Raw genomic sequence first — 25,672 nt, 5'->3', positions numbered from 1 at the left:
ATAAGAAAATCTTGAAAGGTGAATATTTCTGTCATAAATCAACTAACCTCTCTAGCAATCAAACCTGACTGGTAAATTTAAGTTTTTATGGGAAATTATCCATTAAGGTTGAGTAAGAAGTGAAAGGGTGTACATATCTGCAGTATGACAGGTTTATAAACATGTCACTTGTGTGATTGAGACTAATAGAAAGTTAGTGTGAATTCTGGCAGATTAAATATTTACATTTGAAACTGCTAGTTTATGTGGGAAATAAAGATGATCGCTTCAAATACAAATTACATGCAAGATTAACAATGAAGTCGACGAATGGTGATCACTTATTATTTAAACAGTGTAATTTTTGTATAAATATTGGTTTGCATATCTTTAGAAACAGTTTTTATTTTGACCCCAAGCTCATAGAAACAGCACCGACTGGGACTGTAGCACCACCATGTGGTTAACGAGTGCACACAGTTGGAACCGGGCGTGCATTTCTAAAGTTTGGCTTCTCATGAGATGGTCATGTCTGAAAGTATAAGGTGGCAAAAAGATTTAGGCTAATGCTTAATTGCTTGCCAGAGTTGCTCAAAAAGATCCCCCCAGAGATTTTGAGGCAATAACAATTCACATACCACAGTAACTGGCATGTGGTTACATGTGGCTCGTTCTGACAGCTGCTCAGACAAGTCAACAACTAATCACTGCATTACTCCAGCTGGGTTCCACTTTGTTCATAACACAGACCACATTTTAAATACACTTTTCCCACAAATGTATTAAAAACATTTTTTAACAAGGGTTTGGACCCTTTGCTGCAGCACCGCAAACTGAGGTCAGTCTGAGACATAGTTTAGTTGTATAAATGGAACAGCTTGAACCATGGCTGGCTGGAGCAGGCATGACTAAAACAATTTCTAACGGAGCAGTCAGAACAAAATCTAGCAAGTTAAACTAGCTCACATGTTGTGGCTCAAAGCAGAACAAGAAACGGCACCACACAAAAGCGAGGGCAGCAGACCAACAGTCCACTAAGTTAAATAGCATTTTATCTAACATTACATTCATGAGCTTGACACCCTTCTCTGCTGCTTATGCAAGAATATAAATAAGTCTCATCCTGTCTCAAACTGGCGTTCAGGAGTTCAGATTGAATTAGACAAGACTACTCTTCAGAAACAATTTCAAACAAATTATTTTATTTTCAGTGAGCTCCGGGCACCAATCAGGAAAAAAAAACAAAGACATCAGGTGAGACCACCGCCCCACATCCTAGCACCTAAATGTCCAGACCATTACAGAGATGCTTAAGTCGCTTCCCACCTAAAATTTAATGACGACCGCTTCATGGGGCTGCAGTTCCAGTGTGTTCAGAGATATGGGCCCCAGGCGGTCCATTCCTGTGCTGGCCACGAACACTCCTTCCTTGTGCAGGCCGGGGTCCCAGGCAGGATCCAGAATGTGAAATTCAGACCCGACGTTGAGCAGAACAAGGAAGTGGACACAACCCCAGGAACGCAGGAAGGCCAGGATTGGACTATATGAAAGAGTGGAGTTGGACGAAGAGTTGGTGGGGATCCTGTAGGGAAGGAATGTGAGGCTACCGTACAGAATAGCTTCTTCTCTGGCTCGGGAACGACTAAGGGAGCTGAAGAGAGCCACAGTTGAATTGGGTGTGAGCTTGTCCTGAGGGAGTGATGGTAGAGGTCAGTGTCAAAGTTAAATATAACCCCACCCAGTTGATGTTTTGTTTCTGTTACTACACTTTTAGAGTAGATAGGGACCACAGTCTTAGCACTCACCTCAGTGTCTGATGATTCATTCTTCTCTTCATGTGAAAAGCTGACTTTCAGAGACTCGTTCTGTGGGCAGCATGAAGTTTAATTTGGTAACTTACAATTCAGAATTAACAAACCCACTGAGGATTTTACCTGTGTTTGGCCAATTGCATCATCATACTGGACTGCAGGGGATCCTGGCATAGTCATCATCAACACCAGAAGTAATTTCTTTAAGTCATGAGACGCTTTGCCTCCAATCTGCAGAAACACATTAAGGGTGTATCAGTCAAGTGAATGGTGTTAATCAAACTAAATGGCAGTAATGGCTCACTGTACGTCCGTTTTTTTAAACACAGCCTTTATTCAGGAAACCACCACTTGTAATAGATTTTTTTAAATATGAATTCCATAAATTATGTCTACACGTCTAAAGTCTACGTCTTACTGTCCAACTCGGCCATATATTTTCTTCTGTTGTTTGCAGGCGCGTCTTTATGGCAGCTGCCACTTCGGGAGTAGAGAGGTGATGACGTGAAGATGGCAGAATTGTCCTCATGACTAAATTCACCAGCGTAAAGTTTAGAGGAAGCAGGACATCTCTTGTTTGTTTTACCACCACGATTCTGAAGAGATGCAGACAGGCCCAGTTTAACAACTCTAGAGATTCCTGTCATAATGTACAGTGTTCAGTCTGCATCTGCGTGGCCAACGATACCTTTCTTCATCCTTACTGCTGAATTCATTGATGACATCTCTCCACTCCAGCAGAGTCTGAAATTTTAATATTCTATTGGAAACACTGAGCTTATAGAAACGCTGCTTAGAGGGAAATTCAAGTGATCATTTTACCTTTTCTGAATACGCTGCATCATTATCACAGATCGCAAAACCTGCCACGCCTTGCTCCAGCCAGAACCGTAGTGCATGCTGGGAGGTGGGGTGACAACCAAAAGAAGGTGATGTTTTAGGAAATGCAGCATCTGTTAGACCTTAACATATTTAAGCAGGACCACTTACTTGTATTGTTGCTGTGTTTCTTGATACATCATGAGGTCCCAACAGATCCAGTTCACAGAGGTCCAACACCATTTTGAGCCCTGAAGGAGCAGTAAGCAATCCAGTGACAATAAGGCAGGACAAATCCAGCTGTAGAGGCCACCTGACAGCAGTCACTCACCTGTTTTGGTGCTTGCTGCGATCAGATGTTTGATCTGAGGCAGGGCCCCAAACCTTCCAGCGTTGTTAAGGTCTAAAGGAGACACCTCTTCATCAAACAGACCCTCCAGGATTAGAGCTCCTATACCCAGAGACTTGAGGTAGGGAAGCTGCTCACACATGGCTTCAAGCACATTAAACAGGCATCATTTCAGTCACCCAAGTTCATTTTATTTACCACACTGCAATTTAAAAATATACTTTAAGAAGATGTAAAGCTGCATCACAGGACTGGTGACATGACGGCCTTGAAGACTCAGTTATTTTTAAATAAAAAAAAAAAAAAAAAAAAAAAAAAAAAAGAAAAGGCCTGTCCAGATTTTAATTTATTTTGATATTCAGCATCTTCATAAATTAACGTGTTTAGTTTAGTATTATTCTAACATTAGAATCCGTACACACTGTGAGGTGAGGGGTCACCTCAGTGGACAGGTGAGGAAGCTCACTATATTTATAGATAAATAAAAAGCCATGTCCTCACCGTTGATGCCCCCTGACCCCTCGGTCTGCGCCTCCATGAACAGGTCGGGCTGCAGCCGGTAGAACAGCGACTTCTGCCACCACTTGAGCGGCACGACAGCCGGACGGGGGCTCATCACTATGATGGCGATGGATCCGGCGAGCATGGCCACCCAGGCCAGCCAGAACAGCAGCACCAGGTAACAACGCATCTTCCGCCACCCCGGCCCCCCCGCGGCGCTCTCCAGCTCCTGCTTGGTCATGGGCTTCCAATGCTGGACCGGTTCCGGTCCGGGGGCAGGCTCCGGGATGAGCAGCGGTGCCGTCTCTGAGCCGCCTGCGCCGCCCGGCTGCCCGCGGCCTTGCACGCTGCCGTACCCGGTGTCTCCTGCGTCCATCCTGCCGGGCTGCAGGTGAGCGGCACACAGTCAGTACAGGAGGTTAAGTGAGTGTAGGTGAACAGTAAGAAGTCGTGCTGAGCCTCACGGTCGCTTTAGACCCGCTCCCATACCGTGCTGCCTGTGTCCTCAGCGACCTCTTTACCAGTTTGCTCCATATGAACCGCAGGAGGGCTGCAGGGGCCACCGATCCTACACACAACTACACACACACTCGGCAGGCAGAGCTGCCATGACCTGCACACACACCTCCCCCGCTACTGGCTCTTTTACACAGGTGTTTCAATTCATTCAATTAACCCTTGGTGGGCTTCAGGGCCAGGCCTGCGCTGATTGGCCAGACCTGGTCCTCCTGCAAATTGATCACATCCTGGTCATTAGCAGGAGGGACCGGGAGTTTCCAGATTCGATTTCCTCTCAGATAATATAGACACTGTACCATCTGGCCTGTTGTACCATCTGAATGGTTTCAGATTATTTAGTCTCTACACTGAATCTTTTGTAAAGTATCACATAAAAACAACAAAAAAAAAAAACTAATGCCCATGCCTTTAAATAAGGGACCGCATGTATTGACAACATGTAACTTATTGCAGATGTGAAAATATTTCTATTATAATTAAATATCCAATTGTTATAATTTCACATATTGTTATTTTATATATCATTTTAACTCCATCAAATGTCAAAACCCATTAGTTATAATGAGAAAAGTGCATCCTCCAAACCACTACTGCAGGTCCTACAAATCTTTTCAGGATTTTGCTGACAGTAGCTTTTGGTTTTGGGGCCCTCCGGTGGCGTATGAGGCCTGATCATTCGATAGTTTCCTTTTGCTTTTCGGCTTAGTAATTTGTTAACAATGAAAGACTTCAGCTATTTCAAATCCAACACCATCCTGTTGGTATGCAACACTGATCGCTATCTATCCCAAATCTAAACACCATCATTACTCACTTGTTCTGTCTGAGGTTTCTTCTTCTTCCTCCCTCTCGGATCCCGTTTTTCTTTTCCACTTCTCCTGCTGCTTTAACTTTGTCCACGAATGCTCCCAGCTGAGCAGTGCTGAGTTGAGTATTTGAGTGGAGTGAGGAGGTGAGAAGGACACTGTCAGCCAATTAATACAGAGGTGCTGAGCCTCACCACACCCTTTCAGCACATTCTGAAGAACCTATGCCTGCTATAGAGAGCCCCCTTTAAGTCCCTCATGTGGTGGTTTTGACTTTGACTTGAATTTTTACTGTAGATACTGTAGGCTGAACACTTATTTGACTTGTGTCCTGTCAATGTGTCAGTGAAAAGCAGAACTGTAAAAAATCCATCCACTATTGTTTTGTGTTGTGCAGGAACACAGGTTGAAGTCAAGTGGATTAGCTGCATTTATTACTCGATACAATACAATATTGATACAATATTTTAATAATCAGTAAATGATTTGAGTTGTTTTTGCCTGTGGTCTCCCAAAAATGAGTAGTTTGCTTTTAGTTTTGTCTTTTATATTCTCTTATTAACTAAACATTGTGTAGAGTGGTCTGTTGACACAGAACAAACTGAGCAAATTATAGACATAACGCGAAATGAATCAACGACACAGATGAAGTATTGGAGCCTTAAACCACTGCAGATCTTAATGTTCAAAAGAAGCCGCTCTGGATGTTTGGAATATTGTAAATTGATAAACGAAGATCAGGAACTGGTAACAACATATTTAAATGCACTGTACACGTGAGCTCAATCAGACTGTATAGATCTGTTAACTGTAACGTTAACTGCATGAGCTGAGCTTTTAAATCACAGGCTCATGTAAGACATCGCACATCCACTCCAAAGTGCCTCAGGGCGCACGTTTAATGAGGTATGTGTGCTAATTCCTGGGAACATGTCATCCTCATCCCCTGGCCTGGCCCATCTATCACTGTCTGCAGCCCCTTCTTGCATTGCTTATCCCTTTGTGTCTCTCCCACTGGCTTTCTTCTCTTATGAGACATGTTGATGTTCTTGCAGTAACAAGTCATTGCTACCCATTTCACCTTTGATCCCTGGCAGCATTGTGCAAACTATTTATTTACTGAGATGTACTCCATTCCATCATGGGACTCTCTGATGCACGTGCAGCCCACATGTAGAGTGCATAAATCATTTGGATCTTGGTGTAATTTATTGCTTTAAACTAATAAGGAAATGTCAGAAAAATGTTATTTTCCACATTTACAGTTACAGTGATCTATTATAGCATCTTACTGATAGATACTGGACTCTCCCCAGAAACTGTGTGGGTAAAAAAAAAAGTAAACCAAAAACAAAATACAGACTTCGCACATCCACATTTCAAATAAATTTTTTATTTTAATTTAGTACTCATCAAATGTGTTACATTTTTCATTTAAGCTGGTCTCCACGAAGATGGTGAAGCTGTTTCTATGGTAACAGGTTTAGCTTGAGTCTTCCTCCGATCCCTCGATGTCCTTAAACATCACAAGACATGAAATTACGTCTACCAGAGTTGCTGTACCTTATATTATAGGTGGATAAAACATAAATATTAAAATAATAATACATATTTCTGGTTCTAGCTCTTAAAATGTATAGGTTTCCAGCTTTGTCCTAAACAAAACGAGCAGTTTTTCTGACATTTCACAGATAAAATTGTCGTTTTAACAATAACAAAATACATTTACTACACTAGAAATAAAAAAAGAGAACTTTGTACTTTAAAATCTTAAACCACTAAAATTATTATCTATAGTCTCACCATGGGCTCCTGACTTCTGAGAGACATAATGTGTTTCTGATATGAAGAGATGATACAGTCTCTCCTGCAAATCAAGAAAGAAAGACAGAAATCTGGCAGTGCACTGAAATGAAATGGTTTTCATTCCTCAGAATTTGTGGATACGATTGGCTCAGGCTTACTTGCTGGTGATGCCTCCTCCTGGAGGAAGACCGGGCATTTCTTCTGCAGCCAGGAATTTGATCACGTAAAGGAGGTCAGGGTCCTCATCTTTGGACCTTATCATCTGGATAATTTCTGCGAAGACAGAGAGTCAAGACACTATAGTTATCAAATTAGGGAGGGAGTGTTTTGCTGTGGGGGTTTTGTTCTGCAGCTGATCACCTTCCACTTTCACGTCAATCTGTTGCTCCAGCTCAGCCTCCTGCTTCAACGCCTCTTGTGACACCTGGGGGGCGCCCGGGAAGCAGACAATGATGATGCTGATGTTGTCCAAGCTGCCCTACAGAGGGAGACACAGCACCACGATTATCAGATATAAGATAGTCTGACACAGTGGGTGTGTGGATGGAAGTGAAATAGACAGTGAAGGTAGATAACTACTAATAGAAAATGTTGTTGTTATGTTATGTAGGCTGAACTACTCCTTCTACTTCTCCTACTACTACTACTACTACTGTATTAGCTCCACCTTGACCAGGTTTTACATAACGATGCTGGTTATACTGTAAACTAAGTCACTAACTATAATAATACACAGTACAACCTGGATGCACAATGGCTATCTTGACTTTTAGTAATGTATTTCAAATACATTTTACTGATAATACCTCAGCAGTTGTTGTATTTGAACTTATAACAGAATATTTTGACATTTGTACTGGTAGTTTTCCCCTCCACCACTTTATTTGTTGATAAGGAAAAACAGTAGTGGACCAAAGTCTATAGATAGAGATTTTGGTTGATCTGATTGGATTATCATGTGCTGATACATTACCAACATGCAGGATTAATCTCCTCTATCTCCACACTGTGATTGAGTGTACATGTGGGCTGATGAATAACAAAGGGATTACAGTACAGAAAAGCTGAGCTAAGTTTGAGGTCATTTAGACAATGTTGTATTGTCTTTAAAAGATTCAACTTTTGGCTGATGATTTTTGAAAATCAAACTTTAAATATCAATATCTGTATTAAACATCCAGCGTTGGCTGGGTCTCTTTTTAGTCCTTGCAGCGTTATAACCATCAGCGTGTTGGTAATGACATCAGGAATGTGATGAGTGAGGCTCCCTGCGTACTGGAACATGCAGCCTTTCAGCAGGTACCCTACACTAAGTCTTTTTAGGTGAAATAAATAGCAGCCCATCCCAGCCAGGATAAACCCTCTGAGCTAGTGTGTGTTGAGCTCCCATCAACATACTCACAGTCAGCCCTAATCTGACCCGTGTGTACCTTTTCTCCCAACCTGTCCCATGTCAGGGTTGCTTTAATAGAGCTATTTATAGAGCAGTGGCTAACAAGCATTAAGACGAGCTGCAGGACAAATCTACTTACAGAACGACGTCAATGGGGTTTCTCCTCGCAGAGACGCTGCCCACCATGCCCTCCTCCTCCCATTCATAAAAGTATCTGCTGTACAGCCTATTGCAAAGTCCAGTCATCTTGGACAAATTAGTTTAGCTTAGCTGAGCTAACTGTGGGGTTTCTGTAGTACTTCATGGTGTATGTAGTGCTGATGTATTTTTGGAGTGAACTGTGCATTAGAAACAACATCCAATTTAAATACCTAAATAGCTGCTTCACCTGCCATATGGGAGGAAATATTGTTTAGTTTAGTTTCTTCTTTATGCAAATCTTGCCCTGGTACCTGGTACTCGCCTGATTTCTCACCTTATAGAGGCAGAGATCAATGACTTGGGTACAGATCTCTCTCAGGTCATCGCACACCTGCAGACGGTTGCGCACAAACGCACACAGTTCTTCATTGCTGATGGCGTCCCACACACCGTCACATGCCAGAATCAGAAATTCATCTTGAGGTGTCCTCTCCAGCTCATACACTTCAGGCTCCGGGGACACTAGCTGCTCTGTCTGCGGCCTCCAGTCCACCTCCTTGAAGTCAAAGTCCCCCAGTGCTCTTGAAACGGCCAGTGAGCCGTTGACTCTCTGCAGGGTCACCGAGCCTCCAGCGTTCTGGATGCGCTCCTTTTCTCTGGGGTTGAATGGCTTGTGGTCCTCTGTGTAGAAGATCACCTGGCCATTATGGCAGAGCAGGGTGCGGGAGTCCCCACAGTTGATAAAGTAAATGTAGCGTGGTGTAATCATGACGGCCGCCGCAGTCGAGCCACTTCTGTCCCAACAGTCCTGGCGAGCCAGTTTGTGCATGTGGCGATCAATGTCCAGGAAGCCCTTACGGATCCCATCCTTGACCTGCTCTGGTTCCTCATCTGCCTTGATACTACCTGCAAAAGATAAAAAGGGAAACGTTTGGTTATATTATCGATTTACACCACACTGTGTGTAGTTTCTGGTCCTGCCACGTAGTTGTTTAGTGGCCAACACACGTGGCCCCAAACCTGAGGGATTGTTTTATGATTCATTTGTGAAACGCAATGCTGCAACATTTGTCATAGTGTGAGGTCAGCACTGAGACCTCCACTGCAGCAAGACGACATCTGCTGTGTTTGTGGTCTAACAATGTGGTTTAGAGGAGAAGCAGTGTTTCTGATTTAGTTTTACTGTTGAAAATCAATTAAAACTGGATTACTTGAACTTTTATTTAACCAAAGCCCAAAAACATATGGCATGTTTCAAGAGTTCCCAGATTATGGTCCATTGCAGTAAGTAGTTGTTAGAGGTTGTTAAAGGTTTCTTTGTAGTTAATTTCCTTTTTAACTGTAATGTTTCCTGCAGACTAGCGAGTCAAATACATAACATGTCTGATTTTAGCAGCTGTGTTTTGTTAAAATTTAATTTCCAGTTAAAAATACCACAACATCAAGAATTTTTAAAAGTAATGTACATCTCTCAGGTAATCGCACACCTGCAGACGGTTGCGCACAAACGCACACAGTTCTTCATTACTGATGGCGTCCCACACACCGTCACATGCCAGAATCAGAAATTCATCTTGAGGTGTCCTCTCCAGCTCATTCACTGCATGTGTTTATCGAGTTAAACCTTAAACCAAGTATGTTTGAGCTCTGATTGAACACTGTATTGTGAAATTAATGAACATATATTTTGTAGCAGTCCTGAATAATTAGAATCGTTCTTAATCTTATTAATCATTTATTGTCCTGTACCTGTTGCCAGGATGTGATCCAGCAGGTTTCTGGAGCAGTACTGTGCCACTGTGGTCCCTGCATGTCCATCAAACACAGCAAAGTAGGCCCACTCTGTGAGCTCTCCTCTCAGCTGGGACATGCAGGTGTGGGCATCTTCCATCTGAGCCCTCCAGCCCTGCATGCTCGCCACTGCATAGTTCAGCCCTGACTGGGACTGCCCCTCTGACACATACTTCTCCAACATAGGGCGCTCCAGATATGGGCTTGACATTGAGTCCTCGTCCAAATTCTCCTCCACCCCAGGCCGTGTTTCTTTGGGCGCCCCTTTGAAGAAGAAGGTGACCATCTTCTCAGTCTCTTTGACCAGCTGCCGGAGGAAGGAGGGCACCTCCACGTTGCTCGCCCGCCTGGCTGTCCTCATGGCCCCACGGAGCCTATGCTCAAGCTTCCTGTTTGAACTGGCAGCAGCCCGTCTCCTCCTGGTGCCCCTCCTCCGGCCCTGTGTTTTCCTCAGCAGGTCCAGCGCAACACTTAAGCTGGTAAACAAAAAGTGAATTTAAATAAGATTTTTAAAAGTTAAAAAAACTGTTGGTGCTCTGTTGAAAATGATAAAGCCCATTTTTTCATACATACACTCTTCCACTAGGAGAGTCAGAGAATCACTTTTTGTCCTGTTTATCTTTTGACTCTACAGTGACTCTTTCTCTGTCTGACTGTCTGTTTCTATGTCTCCCTCCTTCCCTCTTCAGTACCTGTGCTTCTATTGGTCTGTCTAATTCTGTTGATTTATCCCTGTGCTGACTCTTTCCCTCCCTCCATCTGTGTAACACTGTTGGATAATCACCTGGCCTGCAAGTCAGCCAAATAACCTTTGTCGGCACACATGGATGGATTATGTGTTTGACAACACAACACACAGGGATGCTTTGAATGCTATGTCGATACGGTACATAATATATAGAGGTGTTATCCCAGATACAAGACATTTAACATCCAAACCAGTTACTTGTCATTCTCTACTTTTCGCTGGCAGACCACTTTATGCTGTTCTGCTTCTTGTTTGCCCACTTGTGATGCTCCAGTTTTCTGCCCACATGCATTTCCAGTTTAGCAGCTGCTGCCAAATAGCAGTTCAGTGCACATATAATTACAATGTAAAAAGATTCAAACAAAATAGTAACAGAGTGACCTGCTGATTCAGTGTTGTCCCAACATAACAGCTGTGAATCGTAATCGTATTAATTGCTTTGTATTTAGAGTTCCTGACCTGATTTACATGTAGGGACTCCTGAGGTTTAAAGACTAAATGTGTTTTACTTTGTTCTTATCCAGCTAAAAGTAGTAATAAGCCTTTTGTCACCAGCTGACATTGGTCTATGCTGATAGATGAAGTGTAGTTGTTTACATTTGTATCTCCAATTCAGATTCAGCGTGCATGGAGCAAACCTGCCTTGACTAAACTTTAGTTATTTAGCTACTTTGAACATCAGTATAGAATTTTTGAACTGGTTGGTAGTTTTTACATGACTCCGCCTGCATGTATAAAGAGGACTCTGCAATATAAGGTCATATAAGTTAAGTATAGTTAAGCTATAGGACCAGTGTTGTCCTACACTTCCTCTGACCAGCATACATTACCCACAAGATACCAAAAATGAATTGAAATGTCTTGTTTTAAACATGGGCACGTGTTATTTTTCCTATGAATGTGTTTCGGGATTTTAGCCTAATTGCAGCACTTGAATTGAGGTTTACTCACATGTGTATTCTCAAGAGTGTTGTTTGTCAGTCGAAGTAGCTCTAGCCCACACCCCCAAACTAATTGTCTTAATTTATGCTGACACATGACTCCAATTAGCTTTTTTAAGGTTATTATTCAAAGGGTTCATTCATACTTTTTCTTGCGTGTGTTTCACAGTATCAGGAGCCAAGAGGTTTTACCCGTTTTCTAACTCTGCACTACTGCCCTTACATCCCATTATTAAAAAAAAGGTTTTGGAGTTTATTAGTTTGTATAGTTTCAATCAATGAAACAACAATATTTATATGTGAAATTGGAATATTATATATAGAAAATATCCAAACATAGTAGAAAGCTGATTAACCTTGTTTGGTGGTAATGCATCCGTCTCTGTGTTTGCATGTGCTCCTGTTATTCATAATTAATGACCCATTGCTCCTTTCTTTTACAGCCTGCACCCGTAATGTACAGAGATGAAATCACATGATGAGGGAGAGCAGGCTAGAGATAGACATGTATTAGCTATGACTGGGAGATGACAGCAGGCTCAGACAGTCATGGTGACACACACACACACACACACACACACACACTCACACTGCTTCTCTCCCTTTCCTGTAGCGTACTCCACTACGGCTGCAGTCACAACGATGCAAGAGGAGATGAAAAAAGGAGGGAGCAGAGGGGAGGATGGTGGAGTGAGCCAGGGCGGGGTTGCTCAATGACAGAGTGAGAGGCAGGAGAGCGAGGAAGCTGCTCTACAGACGAACAAGAAACAGAGGGAGGAGAAGGAGGAGGAGGAGGAGGAGGAGAGAGAGTGTGTATCCACACAACGTGAGAGCCAGTAGCAGAGGAGGAGGGAGGCGGAGGCGGTGGGGGTGGGGGGGGGTGGGTGCTTCCAGACTGGATGGGCCCAGCGATGCCTTGATGGAGCATGGGCCAGGTTTTAGGATTCTCCCACTGCCGTAAGTCTGCTTTTGTTCCTGTTTCCGTTGGTGTTGTCCATGTGGGAAGTGTGCTTGTGTTTATTTCACTGTGTAACTATTGTTATTCATATTCCAGCTCAGCTCAGCATCTTGCTAATTGCTGTGAGCATCGTATGTGTTAGCTCACCACCTCCTTTCCTTTCCCTCTCCTCTCTTTTGCTGCTACCTTTTAGAAACACATGGCTGAAGGGATGGATGCAGTGCAGAAACCCACCTATCTTGCAGTTGTTATCTCTTATTGATTTGTATGTGTATGAGCAGGCATGTCAGGCTTCTTTAGTTATTGTTGTGCTTTGTCATCTGTGTTTTAAAGTATACAGTATATTATAATATCAGCATATTCACGTGATATGGTTTACCCTTACATTAGAGTGGGTTAGTATTATTTGAATGCGTTCTGCCCGGGTTGATGTATTCCTGTAGCTAATGTCATGCTGGCTGTCTAATGTAGTGAAGGCCTTTCAGTGCTGCCAGTTTAGCTCTGTGAGGAAATGACTCTGTAAGCAAGTAAAAGTGTACTTGATATGCATATGTTCAGTGGCAAGTGATAATATTTCAGTTTAACTATCTATATTTTAACATGAAAAACGGTGTCTGTTCACTTTTAAAAGTGACTCATAATAAGGTGCTGCAGTGTTTGTTGGGGCTTCATTTCACAGTGACACACTGTGTTTTAAGAAGTACCAGATTAAGATGAATGTGAGATTATGGAAGAATGGGTTTGCAGCATGTAAAAGCATCAATAATGCTTTATTTCTGAAAAACCTGGTAGATTTGTGTTACATTCTGTTTTCTTGCAGAGGAATATGGCTCTGTGGCGTCTACTCCAGACTCAACACCTCCATGCACCGATGGTACGAAGCAATTGTGACACTGAACACTCTCATCCATCCTCTGATAATTGTTATCACACTTACGACTTGATCAGTGAATAGGAATTAATCCCTGTGATACCCCTGTCATGTCACTCCACAGGTTCCACAGGTTAGAGTAGATGCCCCTTTACTGTTACATTTCGAAGGAGACATGTTTATTCACTATTATCTGTCATGAAAGAAGATTTCATCTTCAGATGTTATGAACCTTTTGTTTCTCAGACTTCAAATGACATTCCTGGGTACTTTCATCTGACATATCTATTTATTAAAAGTAAAATCACACTCCTTGCACAACACTGAACTAATATACACACTGTTAGCAACAGTCTGTTTAATTAAATCTTTGCTAAGTACCCAGAGTGATTATTGTCTGTAAACACTGACTCTCCTCTCCTTTCTTTCTCTGTGGGTCTCTGTTTTTTCCTGGAGTGACCACTTTTCTTGTTTTTGTGCTCATTCAGGCGGAAATGAGGAGTCTGAGATGTATGAGCTGCAGACAGCCAGGGAGTGGTCTGATGATGAGGAGGGAGACGGAGACCCAGATGATGACGAGGGATTGGCCTCGTCTTCTTCCATCTGGGGCACACCGCGCCAGAACTCCTTTGAGCTGACTTTCTCTTACATCGCCATCGCTGAGGCCGAGGCGGTGGGAGCCTCACGACACCAGCGTGACAGACGAAGGGGTGGCTCTCGGGGAGGTCGCACTCCTTTGAGCCACGCGGACACCCTGGAAACACTGTTGGACTCCCCCGATGTAGAATGGGACCCTCAACCATTCCTCAGTCAAGAGGAAGAAGAGGAAGCTTTAGAACGAAGTGAGCAGGAGAGGGAGGAGTCGAGGATGGTGAGCGTTGCAGGAAGGAGAGAGCAGCACAGACAAACTGAAACTATCACAATCCAGCCCTCTCCCCAAAACCTGGACCCAGAAACTCAGGGGAGGGAAGCAGGAATCCAAAGAGAGGAGACTCAAAGTAGTCTGGCCGAGACTGTCCAGGCTCCTTCTCCATCCCTGTCTTCCCAGCAACAGCAGAGCTCCATAAAGACACTTCAGGGTGAGAAACAGGATGAATGTAGTAGTTACTGTAGATGTTTTGATTCTCTGTAGTGTGACATGGTGGAAGACGTAGACATCAGACATCAATGGAAACCGTGCTACAATTAAATGGATAATGGTTTCTCACTGCAGTGGTCTTGTCATAACACCTACATGACTCATTTTTAACAGGTCGTGTAGTTGAAGGATTGTACAATGTTACAATGGTTTTAAGAGGTGTCATCATTGGAACACACCCAGTAGTTCACATGGTGTCCTCTGAACAGTTAACTCTTCCCTGTAAAACCATGACACCCACGTGTCAATTATATAGTCTGACTAGTGATTATACATATAAGTAATGATAACTAAATAGTCAGTGGGATACACTACTTATAGAGCTATTCTAGAGGTATATGATGTCTCTAGTAGGAGTAGATGTTAATGTTAGTGTTGGATCATCTTAATCTTCGTATTTCCTGCGTATGAGAACAACCAGATGCCACAACAGGCAGGACCATGAAACTATCATCTACAAATCGTATATTTATTTTCAGATATGTTGGGTAAGATAAAATTCATCTTGTGCTTTCTGTAGACAAGTGTTCTGAGACACAGAACCTAGATCCCAGATGTAACAAACTCATACACACCCACCTTCCTCTCAAGTCCATACTTATTCAGTTAGATGTGACGTGATACGTTGACTAATGCAAAGTGCTGTCGGCTATAACTTTAGCTTTTTTCCAGCTGTATTGTAAGAATGATGATGAGTCCAGCCTTTATCATTAAGCTACAGTATTCAGTGTGACAGAACTTACTTTGACCTTCAAGCCATCTTTAAATTCTGATGACCTATATGTTATGTTACAGCTATATGAGGTTAATGGAAATGATGATGTAATAACAAGGGGGAAAACACAAATCTAGACTTTGATCTAAAACCACAACAAAACTGTACAAATATACTCAAGCTCAAGCTGAGCATGGACTACGAGTCACCGGTGATGTCATCCCAGTAGTGACTTCTTTTGTTTCCCAGCAGAAGCAGCAGACTCACCAACCAACGAGCCAGAGTCTCCCGTCACCAGGGAAACCGTTTCAGTCAAGCTGCTAACATCAGTGCGAGCCAGAGGTCCAGCATCCTCGTCGCCCGCTGCCGTTGGGCTGAACTCTCAGGAACAGCTGGTCAGCGATCATTGGTTTTCAACAATTCATCTGTCACAGGACCCGACAGTATGCACCCACATAGCAGGTATTCACATCTGTGTCTTTAAGTGTCTTTGCTCTTCTGACCTCTGTCCTTCTGTCTCCTTCTCATCTCTCTGTCTTTGCCGTGTTGCTCAACAAGATCCCTTCACTCAGCTCTTAAATTGATCATTCAAATAAAGAAAGTATCAGATTTCGCTTTACACGTGAACCTTCAAGAGCAGGCGGACAAAGATAGTCCCCCCAACCCCACCCCCAGAGGTCCTGGCTGTTCGTTGCGTCTCCTTAGTTACACTCTCTTGAGATTTCAGGAATGATTGGCTAATTGTAGGGAGAGCATTCCTGGCACTGGCCGACTTTTAGGACTCACAGTGTATCTCAGTGTTTGACACACACGCAGATATTTGCTTAGAATGACACGACTGCATGGGCGCTATTTCTTTATATGCAGGTTAGTGGGAGTTCGTTGGCACTGCAGGAGAGAGTGAGGCACAGATAAAGAGAGAAAGAAAGAGACATCCTGTCTTCCAGCTTGATGGCACTTCAAGTGGACCGTCACTCATAGTGGAGCTCAGTCTTTTTTTAGTTGATGAATGGAGCAGTTGGGGGGTGGGAGGTCAGTAAACCCCTCAGACTGTTGATAAATGTGTGGTCAGGCAGATGACATGAGTTTAAGGTGTCCTGAATAATGAACGTTCATGTATGTACTGGAGGATCATATGTTCTCTACTTTAATTACTTGTTTACAGACTGTACCTCAAGACTTGTTTGGCAACTAAAATGTGTTTCAATAACTGTCAGGTATTGATAGCTGGCATCAAATGTGACGTCATGTTCAAGACTTATTCTTTAACGCTGAATTATAATTTTAGCAGTTTTACAAAGTATTGTATTTAAGCGAACTTCTCCTATGGTCTTTAAATCATACCAAATCCTTCTTGTTGGACTTGGTTATAACATATATACTAATGTCTTCATGCCCAGTAAATCTTGTCCTAATCCACAGGTCACAGAAATCTTTGTGTTGTTAGCCTTTGTGATGCAAAGTGCAGATGCAGTGACACCAAATTGCATCTTTATGGCTGTGATGGTTCTACTGCCAGGCATAAAATTCATAAAATGATGATACTAATTAAATTTTCAATAGCATTTAAAACTCTTACAAATGAAATCACCCATCTATTTATTGTCAGTAGCCCTACTGTAGAAGGTTTGCCTACAGAAAACAAACCCTGCTTCTCATGTTCTCATGACTGGAATGAGCAAGACACATAAACACAACTCTTTGTATTCAGACCAAAAGAAAGTCACTAAATTATTTCCATTCAGAAGGAACCTTTCTTTGAGGACATAGTGATTTTCTGACTAACTGTTGTGTCGTGTATCACCTCTCCGAGTCTTGACGAGGGGTGGGCGAGAACGAGATTATTTTTGGCTGTCCGGCCTTTGGAGTGCTGAGCGGGCAGGAGGTGGCCAAAAACAGCTCAGAGGGGCGAGGGGAGCACAGTGGGACACAGAGAGGGACAGAGAGGGGGACAGGGAGCGTGAGTGAGGGGGGAATATTGGAGCAACAATCACAATGGCCAGTAAAGGTGAGACTTAGGTTTAAAGGGGAAAGAGGATGATTTGATACCTATAAAGACAATGTCTAGATTTCTTAACTCTTTTACAGCTTTGAGAAGACAGGCGGCAAAGAAAAGCTACATATTCAAGTGTGGAGGCAGTTAGTGGACTGTTTAGCTGTGGTGACTTTATTGGAGCAGTGAAAACACCGGGCTGACAGGGATCTGAAGGCAGGAACTGAACGAATGTCTCCCTTCTATTTGATCATTTTTACAAGCAGCGTTCCTGGAGGCTGCAGCTTCTGTCAGCAGGTGTGTTCGGCTTTCAACTGCTGAGCTGCTCAGATGTAGACGGGGATTTTCCTTATCAGTGGCCTCCATTGAAATTAGCACCTGCTATTCAAATGTGTACGAACTGCTGTCAGAAGATAGTTGCTGTGTGTAATAACCTCGCTAGTTGGGTTCTCCTACTCTTTAGTTCTTCCTCTTCAGGCTGCAGAGCTGGAGTTTTCCTAGACATGTGATTATAGACTGATGCGACTGGAGTCAATGAAATAGATGGTGATGATGAAGTTTGTTTTACAGAAGGTGTGACTCAGGTTATTTGATTGGGTGGTTGGTTGAATGCTTGATTAGTTACTAATTCCTTCATTCATTCACCCCCTCCCATCTCATTTTAAATAATGTTAAAGTCAGTCAGAGGACTCATACACTGAAATACTGCCTCTATGGGTTATTGTGTGTTGTGGTAGAGAGATCAGAGATGTTCAATCCTAGCTGTTAATGTAGAAGCAGTATCAATTGCTCCCTGATTAGAAGCAGATACTATTAATTTATTACTGAGTATCTGCAAATGAAGTCCACTTGAAGTTTATTACTGTCACAGCAAAACAGGTTGAGGTGGGTTTTAGAGATCAACAGACAGAAACACAGAACAGTGTGTATCTGTTCACTGTGGAGCGACCACATCCAGCTTGTTAGCTTAGCTTAGAATAAAGATCTAAAACAGGATCAAACAGGTACCCTGGCTCTACCTGCTCATCACACTGAGCAGTGATGTTGCTGCAGCTGCCCAGTCAAACCAGGAAGGAGCACGGTATGTAGTTGTGTGTACAAAGACTTCCAGAGGAGGAAGTCAGTACACGCGCTCAAGAAAAAAGTGTGACACATAACTTCTTGTAAAACCATATTTATTTTGCAGAGATCAAAGAATGAGGATATAAACTAAACCTAAACAAACAAGCATGGGCTGTGATGATTAAGGGCCAGCTGTGGATCACTTAATAGGGCGGTCATCCATGAACGTAACGGCTGGTGGTTTGATTCCTGGTTCTTTGGACAAGTCCATGTGCAGCTGTCCAACAACACAGGGATCAATAATAAGCTGCAAATAGCTGATGTTATGGTCTTCCATGTGGACGACATATGTACATTGTGCTGAAGTCCCTTTCAGCACTATACTGTCTGTTGCTCTTTAATTATTCCAACAAATTAGTCGCCTGCTGTGTCTCCAGAATGACAGCAGCACAAACAAACACGTTGCACAGGTGTGTACCAGTGGCATCATGGGTATTAATTGTGTGCAGTTATGTTTATAAATAACTCATTGCTGTCAGTGCATTCTGTGTAAAGAGGCTTCCCTTTATTCTAATGCCGAGGCTTAGAATTTCACTGAATGACAAGTACAAAGCACCGTGCCTGTTTGAGCCGTGGCATGCCACAGCTTTGACTGCTGGGAGCTGTAGTTTGATCTGTTGTAGACACTGTTTGTAACGTAACATGGTCCATGATGAAGGTTTATGTTTGGTAGATTTCAAGCTGGTTACTTTATATTCCATGTGATACTAGACCACAATATATTTTGAAGTTGGCCACTCTGCTAGACCATAACTTTATGGACGCCTCAGTCTCCACGGCAGCTGTTGCCCGGTGACAGGGAGGCAACAGGGTGTGGAAAGGGGTTGCTGATAAGCTGACGTCTGTCAGCAGGTGCTGTGAAAGGCTGCAGTTAAATTCTCCTCGACCGCTTGCCTCCATCTTCCATCCAAGGGCTAAATTTAGCCCAGGCTGAAGCCTGACGTGTCCACATTGTGTGTTCTCATGCTGGAGGCTAGAAATCCCTCCCTGAATCATCTCCCCTGCCCCTCACATTTCTCCTGGCCCTGTATCTTCCTGCCATTCTTCCAATGTCTACCTCCCAAAAAATTAAAAGACGATGCTGTAGCTGCTCTGTCAATCAAGGAACAATGCAGTAATACACAATGCTATCAGCTGTCTTTATAGCAGCTTGATGGGTTTTGTTGTTCTTTGTTTCACTATATGATTTTTTTAAATCAGCTAGTTTTCTATTTCAGTAGCCAGACATCTGAATCACATTATTCAAATTCAATTATTCAAATTCCCCCTCTTTTGTGCTCTCCTCTATGCAGCTGCATCACCCACCCTGCTCTTGTTTCTCTTTTCACCATCTTTTCTTAACCTTTGCTTTATCTGTCTTCCGCCTCCCTCCTTCCTTGTCTCTCAGTGATGGACCTGATCTATTGGAAGGACATGGAGCGGACAGGCATAGTGCTAACCGGGCTGGTGGTGGGCCTGCTGTCCCTGTTCCAGCTCAGCATCATCACTGTGGTCTCCACTGTCTCCCTGGCTGTCATGTGCTGCACCATCTCAGTGCGCATCTATTACCAAGTCCTCTACATCCTCAGCTGGGGTGATGGAGTGCACCCCTTCAAGTAAGATACAACACTTTTATTTTATGAAGATAAGTATGAAGATAGTTTCTGTTAGCTTAGCTAGAGATATGTTGAGTTAAGTTAAATTAATATGTAAATAAGATTTGTAGTAATAAGCAACATGCAGTTCGATGACACGAACGTCTCTGTTTATCGTCAGTGTGTTGTTTTTCAGCCTCTAAGGTATTTTTCTGCATTTTTGTGATTTCATTGTATCTCAGGTCATACTTGGACCTGGACATCAGTTTCAGTGGAGAGCAAGCTGACCTCTATATGCAAAAAGCTATCATCATGACTCTGTCTGCTTTTGACACGCTGAAAAGACTCTTATTTGTTGGAAACCTTTTTGAGTCTCTCAAGGTGAGTTAAACTTGAAAATTAAGTTACTCTCACTTAGTGCGTGTGTGTGTGTGTCTTTTTTACTTTCTTAATGACCCCTTCCTCAAGCATTTACCTCACCCTGACCAGATCCTGTCCTCATTAAAACAAGCATCAGTCTGTCTCTGCATCCTTTCAATTCTATCACCTGTCATCTTCGGCTCCTCATCATCCCAGCTCCCTTCGTCACTAGAGATGACAGTATTGCCATGCCAACCGTCTCTCTCATCATGCTAGCTCAGAGCGAAAGAGTCCCCTATTAAATAGGGGCAATGTCACTGCTGGCAACTGTCAGTCCCAGTGACATATTGAAAAGAAGCCAGTCCCTTTGAAAAAATCATTTCAAATTAATGTGAAATCGTACTAACAACATAAAAAGAAGGCAGTCTTCTTTGCTCTCGTCCCATCTATGCTATTTAGCCCACCTCTATACAGGCCTCTCTTGCTAAACAGGAATGTCTGGCACAGCTTCACCTACTGCCAAGGTGCATGAAGGAAAGCAAACTGAAAAGGTCAAAACTCCAGCAACTCCAGCAGAATATCAAACCTCATTAATGTTGGACAAACACATTTCTGTTTGTGTCTTTTGGCCTCTCTTGAACAAGTCTCAACTGTGTTCTGTTCTCACAGCCTGTATACATGTAGTGAGCTGTACATTTATCATATTTATCTGATAATTCATAACGTATGCAGTTGTTAAATGAACTGTGATGAACAGTATGCATATTCTTTCTAGTTTTACATGTTGCTTCTTAATTGTTGCTTTTCTTGCTATTCATTGTGTGGAGAATTCTAATTTCTAAAGACAGGCCAAGAACAATAATGTTGATTGGACCTGCAAAAAATTCTCATAGTAGATGTCCAGGAAATTATAAACCTGCATGTCAAACTTCTTTAAGTTCAATGAAAATATGTTTGAAAAATAAACATGACAGGTACAGCTTTGATGCAGCGTTTGCTACACATCAGTACCAAACACCACTGCCACTGCTTGAGGAATAAAATACTAAATATACAGTAAGTGACGCATCAGCATGTGCTGACTGAGCCAGTAAATTCCAGGTCCTCACAGTCCCAACCCTGACCTGGCCGGTATGTGACATGAAGACACTCAGGAGACCGTACACAGAGACACCCCGGATAAGCTGGAGTTTTTTTCTATTTGAAACAGGGGTGTCTTGTATCAGGGAAACACTGGATCCCATGCACAGTGACCGAGGCGCTGACCTAAATAAGCTTAAACATCAAAAGCTAAAATGGGAGCTGTGTGCGTTTTTTATTCATAGCTTTGTGTCATTCTGGACAAATGATATCACCAGGGATCCTGTCACTGAACATTGTAATGTATAAATTAATGAAAGGAAATGCTTCTAAAAGAGGGAAATTAAGACCAGATTGAACAGTGATGCAAGGTTTTTGCTGTCTGCACAGATCATTGATAGTAGTTCATGTAAATTTCTGCAGCTGTCTCAGTTTCGTTTTTTCTTGGCCTTAGTTCCTTGTTCTGATGTACCTTGTGACGTACCTGGGGGATCTGTGCAATGGCCTTACTCTGCTCATCATTGGTAAGAAGCAGATATCACTGCTGGAAATATAGAAAACACTGTGTGGCTCTTACGTTAACGTCTTATTCTTTCTGTCTTCTCCAGGTGTGATCGCTATATTTTCTCTGCCACTTTTCTACAGACAACGCCAGGTATGATCTCTCTTACATCAGTACTTTAACCAGTGCTTCATCCTTCATATGTGTAACATTTGTGCTTTGTTATTTTGTTATGTCACAGGAGCATGTGGACAGTTTCATTTCAAAAATCCAAACCCATGTTGACAATGTCAAAGACACGTGAGTACAGCGCCATCTTCTGGCACAATGGTGCCATCAACACAACTTGTGTGTGAGGCAGTTTATCAGGGCCTGTCCTAAGGTGTCCAAGTGTTGAGCACGTATACATTAATCAGTGCTCACTGGGATTTGCATGACAGAACTGCCCTCTCACTCACATCAATACATGGCTCAATCAAGCTTAATGCTTAATGAAAAACAAATGCACATTCACAAGATGGGATGAGAAATACATTTAATGATGAATAAAATCAAGTTATCTACAGTAGAAGCACAAATAAAACTATTTGTTTTCATTTAGCTTCAATTCATTAATTTGAATTGGTGAATAACACAGCCCTTGTACCAGGATAATTCCTGACGTGAGGCTGTGTTGAAGTATTTCCATCTGTTAAAGTGTGGAGAGAAGCATCATATTCCTAAATTCTACCTATAATACTTTAGTTTGTTCTTATCCAGAATAAATCATAACCTCTCTAGACGTTCTGCCACAACGGTGCAGTGATTAGAGCAACTCCAGGACAAATCAGGAGATACATAGTCATGTGTCAGTAATTGATTTTTTCCTGCCAAAGTGCACTTTGGGTGTTGTAGTTAGTGTTTACATCTAAGTTTTTACGTACACTGACTTGTACCTTTGAGTTTTTATCAAACAACCAGATATAGATATCTAAATGAGTTTCACACTAATCAAAGATGTCAAAGTACAACTGTGAGCCTGTGAGCCCCTGAACCAGAGACATGGAAACAAGCTCCTCTCACTTTGCAACTCAACAAAATAAATAAATATTCCAGTATCAGGTATGTGCCATGTGGTGAAAAGAACTACAGAAATATCACCACAGTGGTGGCATAATGGCTACTCTAAATCATAAAGCTGTTAAATGTGTGATTTCAAGGTTAGCACACTTGACCTCCTGTCTGGCAGCATATTACCACAGCACTTGATGGTGTTTTGTTGACGTGGATGAACACTAACATCTCCTCTATCTCCACTCAACAGTTTTCAGAGACTTGCCCAGGGCGGTGGCCCTCCTCCTGACCCAACTCCCGGTGGCGCCAAACCCAAAAACCAGTAAACACTGATGAACAAGAACTTACGGAGAAGCTCCCAGAGCAGCAGGCTGTCACTCAGATGTCTTACCCAGTAGTGTGTGCTCAGAGATCCTGAGAACGCAGCTCCAGAGACTGGGAAAGGGAAGGGACGTTATTAAAACCAATGATAATGACACTTTTTACTCTGACTGTATCTAAGCTATGGGGTTGGAGTTGGGATTGTGTGAAAACATAATGAAGGTGAAGTCAAGGTCTGGATCCTGGACGAGACTGTTGCTGCTGACATCAAACACTGAATGGTCCTGCTCATCACGTATGACCGTATTCAGAAATGTTCTTTTTATTTAACATAGAAATGACTCCAGAAGTGTCTTAGAGGGAGGTGTAGATCAAAGAGGTACAAAGAACAGAAACAGTGATGCACCGGAAGACAGGTGTCAGCAGTTTTAAGGTGGTTTAGGTTAGAGGATAAAAACATCATTACTCATGGCAGCATTAAACTGGCGAATAATAATGCATGTGTTAGCACATGAAGTTTTCTCAATGCATATTCATTCTCGTGTTGATAAGTATGTAAGTATGTATACAAGTATGAGTGTATTAGAGTGTGTGTGTGTGTGTGTGTGTGTGGTTCCTGACATACGTATGACAATGTTACCCACTAGTAATTAAAGTCACATTTCCTCTTTATTTTTCCAAATTCTTTTCTCATCCACATGGTCATCTGAGGTTTTTTCCCCCTGCTTTTGTTTTCTTATGGCTCTTCTTGTGTATGTTCATTGCTTACACTTGTACAGGGTGCCGGTTTGTCACATTCACTGATGTAGATGGAAATGTGAAACGTATTTAGAGAGCTATGTGAAAACAGTTTAATACTTCAGATGTATCATAAATGGAATGAAATGTTGTGGCAGGCAGATCCTCGTAGGTAAAGCATCAGAGGTGTCAGTGCTGCTGAGTACTGGATGACTTTGACAGGTTTCAGTGCAGTATCCTCTCAGAGCTCTCGGTGTGTTTATCTGCAGCTCAGCTGCTGACAGCCGCTCACAGCAGGTCCTCCTCCCATAGCGAACACTAATAATGACCGTTGCCTTCCTGGGAATGGTGTTTTGAACATGTACAATACTTGTGTACTAGTAACTGTACCATGACACGGTATCTTATACAGAACTGTAAGTAGATCAGTTTTAGGAATAGTAAAATTATTCAGGATAGTCTGCAGTCCACTTTTCCCTTTAGCGTTTTTAAGCTCTACCAAAATATATCTGTTCCTATGCCTTATTATTGCATCACTAACCTGTGTCCTATGACATGTCATCCAAACATGGACATCATGTGCTGCTTAGTGATGGATCTGCAGCACCTGCATGCACACACAGGCCTCCTGTAGCGGTTTTCTGTACTAATACTTATACTAATACTAATATTTGTTGCTGAGTTCTTCCAAGATGAACTGGAGCAAAGTGAACAGAGACAGCAATGAAACTAATTTCCTTTTCTATCCACACCGCTTGGCACACAGAATGGTTCATTCCCTGAGGCCTATATTAATTAAACAATAGTGCTGTTGGTCAGAGTCAAATCAATCATTTTAAGATGCTTGGCTTTTCAGATTTGCTGTGTGAATGAAAATCAAAACAAAAAGGTCAGAATTTAAAATCATTTGGAGTCAAAGTCATGACATACATACATTAGAGCAGTACACTGATTATTTTGTATTCTTGAAAATAACTACTAATCTTGGAAAAATAAACACACTGGAAAACAAAAAAACGTGTAGTGTGACTTTTTCAAACAGGTAAGCAGATAATTGCATGGACAGATTGAGACCAAGGGCCCCCGTCCCCCTCTGAGAGACACACGCTTATTTTGTGTCTCTCTTTAGTTTGTTTTGCATGTGTTGCTGTATTGACTGTGTTGTCATTTTTTGCCTTCTTAGTCTGTCTTCTTGGTCTTTTTCTGTCGTCATATTCTTTTAAATAAAATGAACAACAAGAGTCAGCTTCATTGGAAAGTTTGTTACCACATCATAAAGATAATGTCCTTATTGTGCTCCACTTCTTGCTCTCTACCACGAGGGGGCGACAGAGGTCAACATTTCCATCCTATTTCTCCAGGTGTAGAGTATCAGCTCAGAGCTGAGAAGCATCATTTGTCAGCCACTGGATGGTGTGAACAATCTAGAAAGTTAGTTTGAATGTGTCCATTTTCATACATTTATGACTTGACTAAGATGTGTTTTTCTTGTACTGTAAATCCTTCAGTTGCATCAGTTGGTGGCAACTGGTTGCTCCTAATTTTAAAACAAGTCAAGAGGTACTTTAAGTCATGTTCTAAATGGACACTAAAGTTGTCTCCTTCCCTCTGAGGACAAGTCTGGACCTGCCTGCACATGGTCA

At 42.4% G+C, this 25,672-nt stretch overlaps 3 protein-coding genes across 5 annotated transcripts; 1 reads left to right on the top strand and 2 right to left on the bottom strand.

Annotated features, from left to right (window-relative positions):
- Nucleotides 1-1,195: 1,195 nt before the first annotated feature.
- LOC113173283 (4F2 cell-surface antigen heavy chain) lies at nucleotides 1,196-4,083 on the bottom strand. Its single transcript, XM_026376690.1, has 10 exons — nucleotides 3,949-4,083; nucleotides 3,460-3,844; nucleotides 2,941-3,102; nucleotides 2,781-2,860; nucleotides 2,613-2,690; nucleotides 2,479-2,534; nucleotides 2,209-2,386; nucleotides 1,914-2,021; nucleotides 1,785-1,844; nucleotides 1,196-1,668 (listed from the first exon to the last, which is right to left on the bottom strand). The coding sequence occupies exons 1-10, from the start codon at nucleotides 3,991-3,993 to the stop codon at nucleotides 1,306-1,308; spliced, it is 1,515 nt and encodes a 504-aa protein (XP_026232475.1). The 5' UTR covers nucleotides 3,994-4,083; the 3' UTR covers nucleotides 1,196-1,305.
- Nucleotides 4,084-6,267: 2,184 nt separating this feature from the next.
- Nucleotides 6,268-10,276, bottom strand: ppm1na (protein phosphatase, Mg2+/Mn2+ dependent, 1Na (putative)). Its single transcript, XM_026371222.1, has 6 exons — nucleotides 9,874-10,276; nucleotides 8,459-9,030; nucleotides 6,951-7,068; nucleotides 6,749-6,863; nucleotides 6,588-6,651; nucleotides 6,268-6,300 (listed from the first exon to the last, which is right to left on the bottom strand). Exons 1-6 carry the CDS (start codon nucleotides 10,274-10,276, stop codon nucleotides 6,268-6,270), a joined length of 1,305 nt encoding a protein of 434 aa, XP_026227007.1.
- A 6,938-nt stretch (nucleotides 10,277-17,214) lies between these two features.
- On the top strand, nucleotides 17,215-25,028 carry rtn2a (reticulon 2a). Of its 3 annotated transcripts, XM_026371256.1 has the most exons (8): nucleotides 17,225-17,294; nucleotides 17,375-17,576; nucleotides 19,789-19,996; nucleotides 20,218-20,356; nucleotides 21,870-21,939; nucleotides 22,024-22,070; nucleotides 22,159-22,217; nucleotides 23,221-25,028. In XM_026371256.1, exons 3-8 carry the CDS (start codon nucleotides 19,791-19,793, stop codon nucleotides 23,294-23,296), a joined length of 597 nt encoding a protein of 198 aa, XP_026227041.1. In that variant the 5' UTR covers nucleotides 17,225-17,294; nucleotides 17,375-17,576; nucleotides 19,789-19,790; the 3' UTR covers nucleotides 23,297-25,028. The 3 variants fall into 3 exon arrangements, with proteins under 3 accessions (XP_026227033.1, XP_026227041.1, XP_026227049.1); XM_026371248.1 differs by lacking the exon at nucleotides 17,375-17,576 and having other exon boundaries at nucleotides 17,215-17,294; XM_026371264.1 differs by lacking the exon at nucleotides 17,225-17,294 and having other exon boundaries at nucleotides 17,301-17,576.
- The last annotated feature ends 644 nt before the right edge of the window (nucleotides 25,029-25,672 follow it).

This window comes from Anabas testudineus, chromosome 13 (genome assembly GCF_900324465.2).
Source record: "Anabas testudineus chromosome 13, fAnaTes1.2, whole genome shotgun sequence".
Classification (NCBI taxonomy): Eukaryota; Metazoa; Chordata; class Actinopteri; order Anabantiformes; family Anabantidae; genus Anabas; species Anabas testudineus.
The sequence above is the reverse complement of the archived record's forward strand: the minus strand, read 5'-3'. Positions and strand labels throughout refer to the sequence as shown.

What these genes read in the sequence shown, in the direction of transcription:
- LOC113173283 (XM_026376690.1), bottom strand. Translation starts at nt 3,993, where the DNA reads ATGGAGCAAACTGGTAAAGAGGTCGCTGAGGACACAGGCAGCACG. An exon ending in ATATATGGCCGAGTTGGACA is followed by an intron (nt 2,022 to 2,208) that starts GTAAGACGTAGA and finishes GTGTTTCTGCAG; the next exon opens with ATTGGAGGCAAAGCGTCTCA. An exon ending in ATGAATCATCAGACACTGAG is followed by an intron (nt 1,669 to 1,784) that starts GTGAGTGCTAAG and finishes TCACTCCCTCAG; the next exon opens with GACAAGCTCACACCCAATTC.
- ppm1na (XM_026371222.1), bottom strand. Translation starts at nt 10,276, where the DNA reads ATGAGGACAGCCAGGCGGGCGAGCAACGTGGAGGTGCCCTCCTTCCTC. An exon ending in TTGATCTCTGCCTCTATAAG is followed by an intron (nt 7,069 to 8,458) that starts GTGAGAAATCAG and finishes CTCCCTCTGTAG; the next exon opens with GGCAGCTTGGACAACATCAG. An exon ending in GGAGGAGGCATCACCAGCAA is followed by an intron (nt 6,652 to 6,748) that starts GTAAGCCTGAGC and finishes CTTGATTTGCAG; the next exon opens with GAGAGACTGTATCATCTCTT.
- rtn2a (XM_026371248.1), top strand. An exon ending in ACCTTTTTGAGTCTCTCAAG is followed by an intron (nt 20,357 to 21,869) that starts GTGAGTTAAACT and finishes TCTTGGCCTTAG; the next exon opens with TTCCTTGTTCTGATGTACCT. An exon ending in TTTTCTACAGACAACGCCAG is followed by an intron (nt 22,071 to 22,158) that starts GTATGATCTCTC and finishes GTTATGTCACAG; the next exon opens with GAGCATGTGGACAGTTTCAT.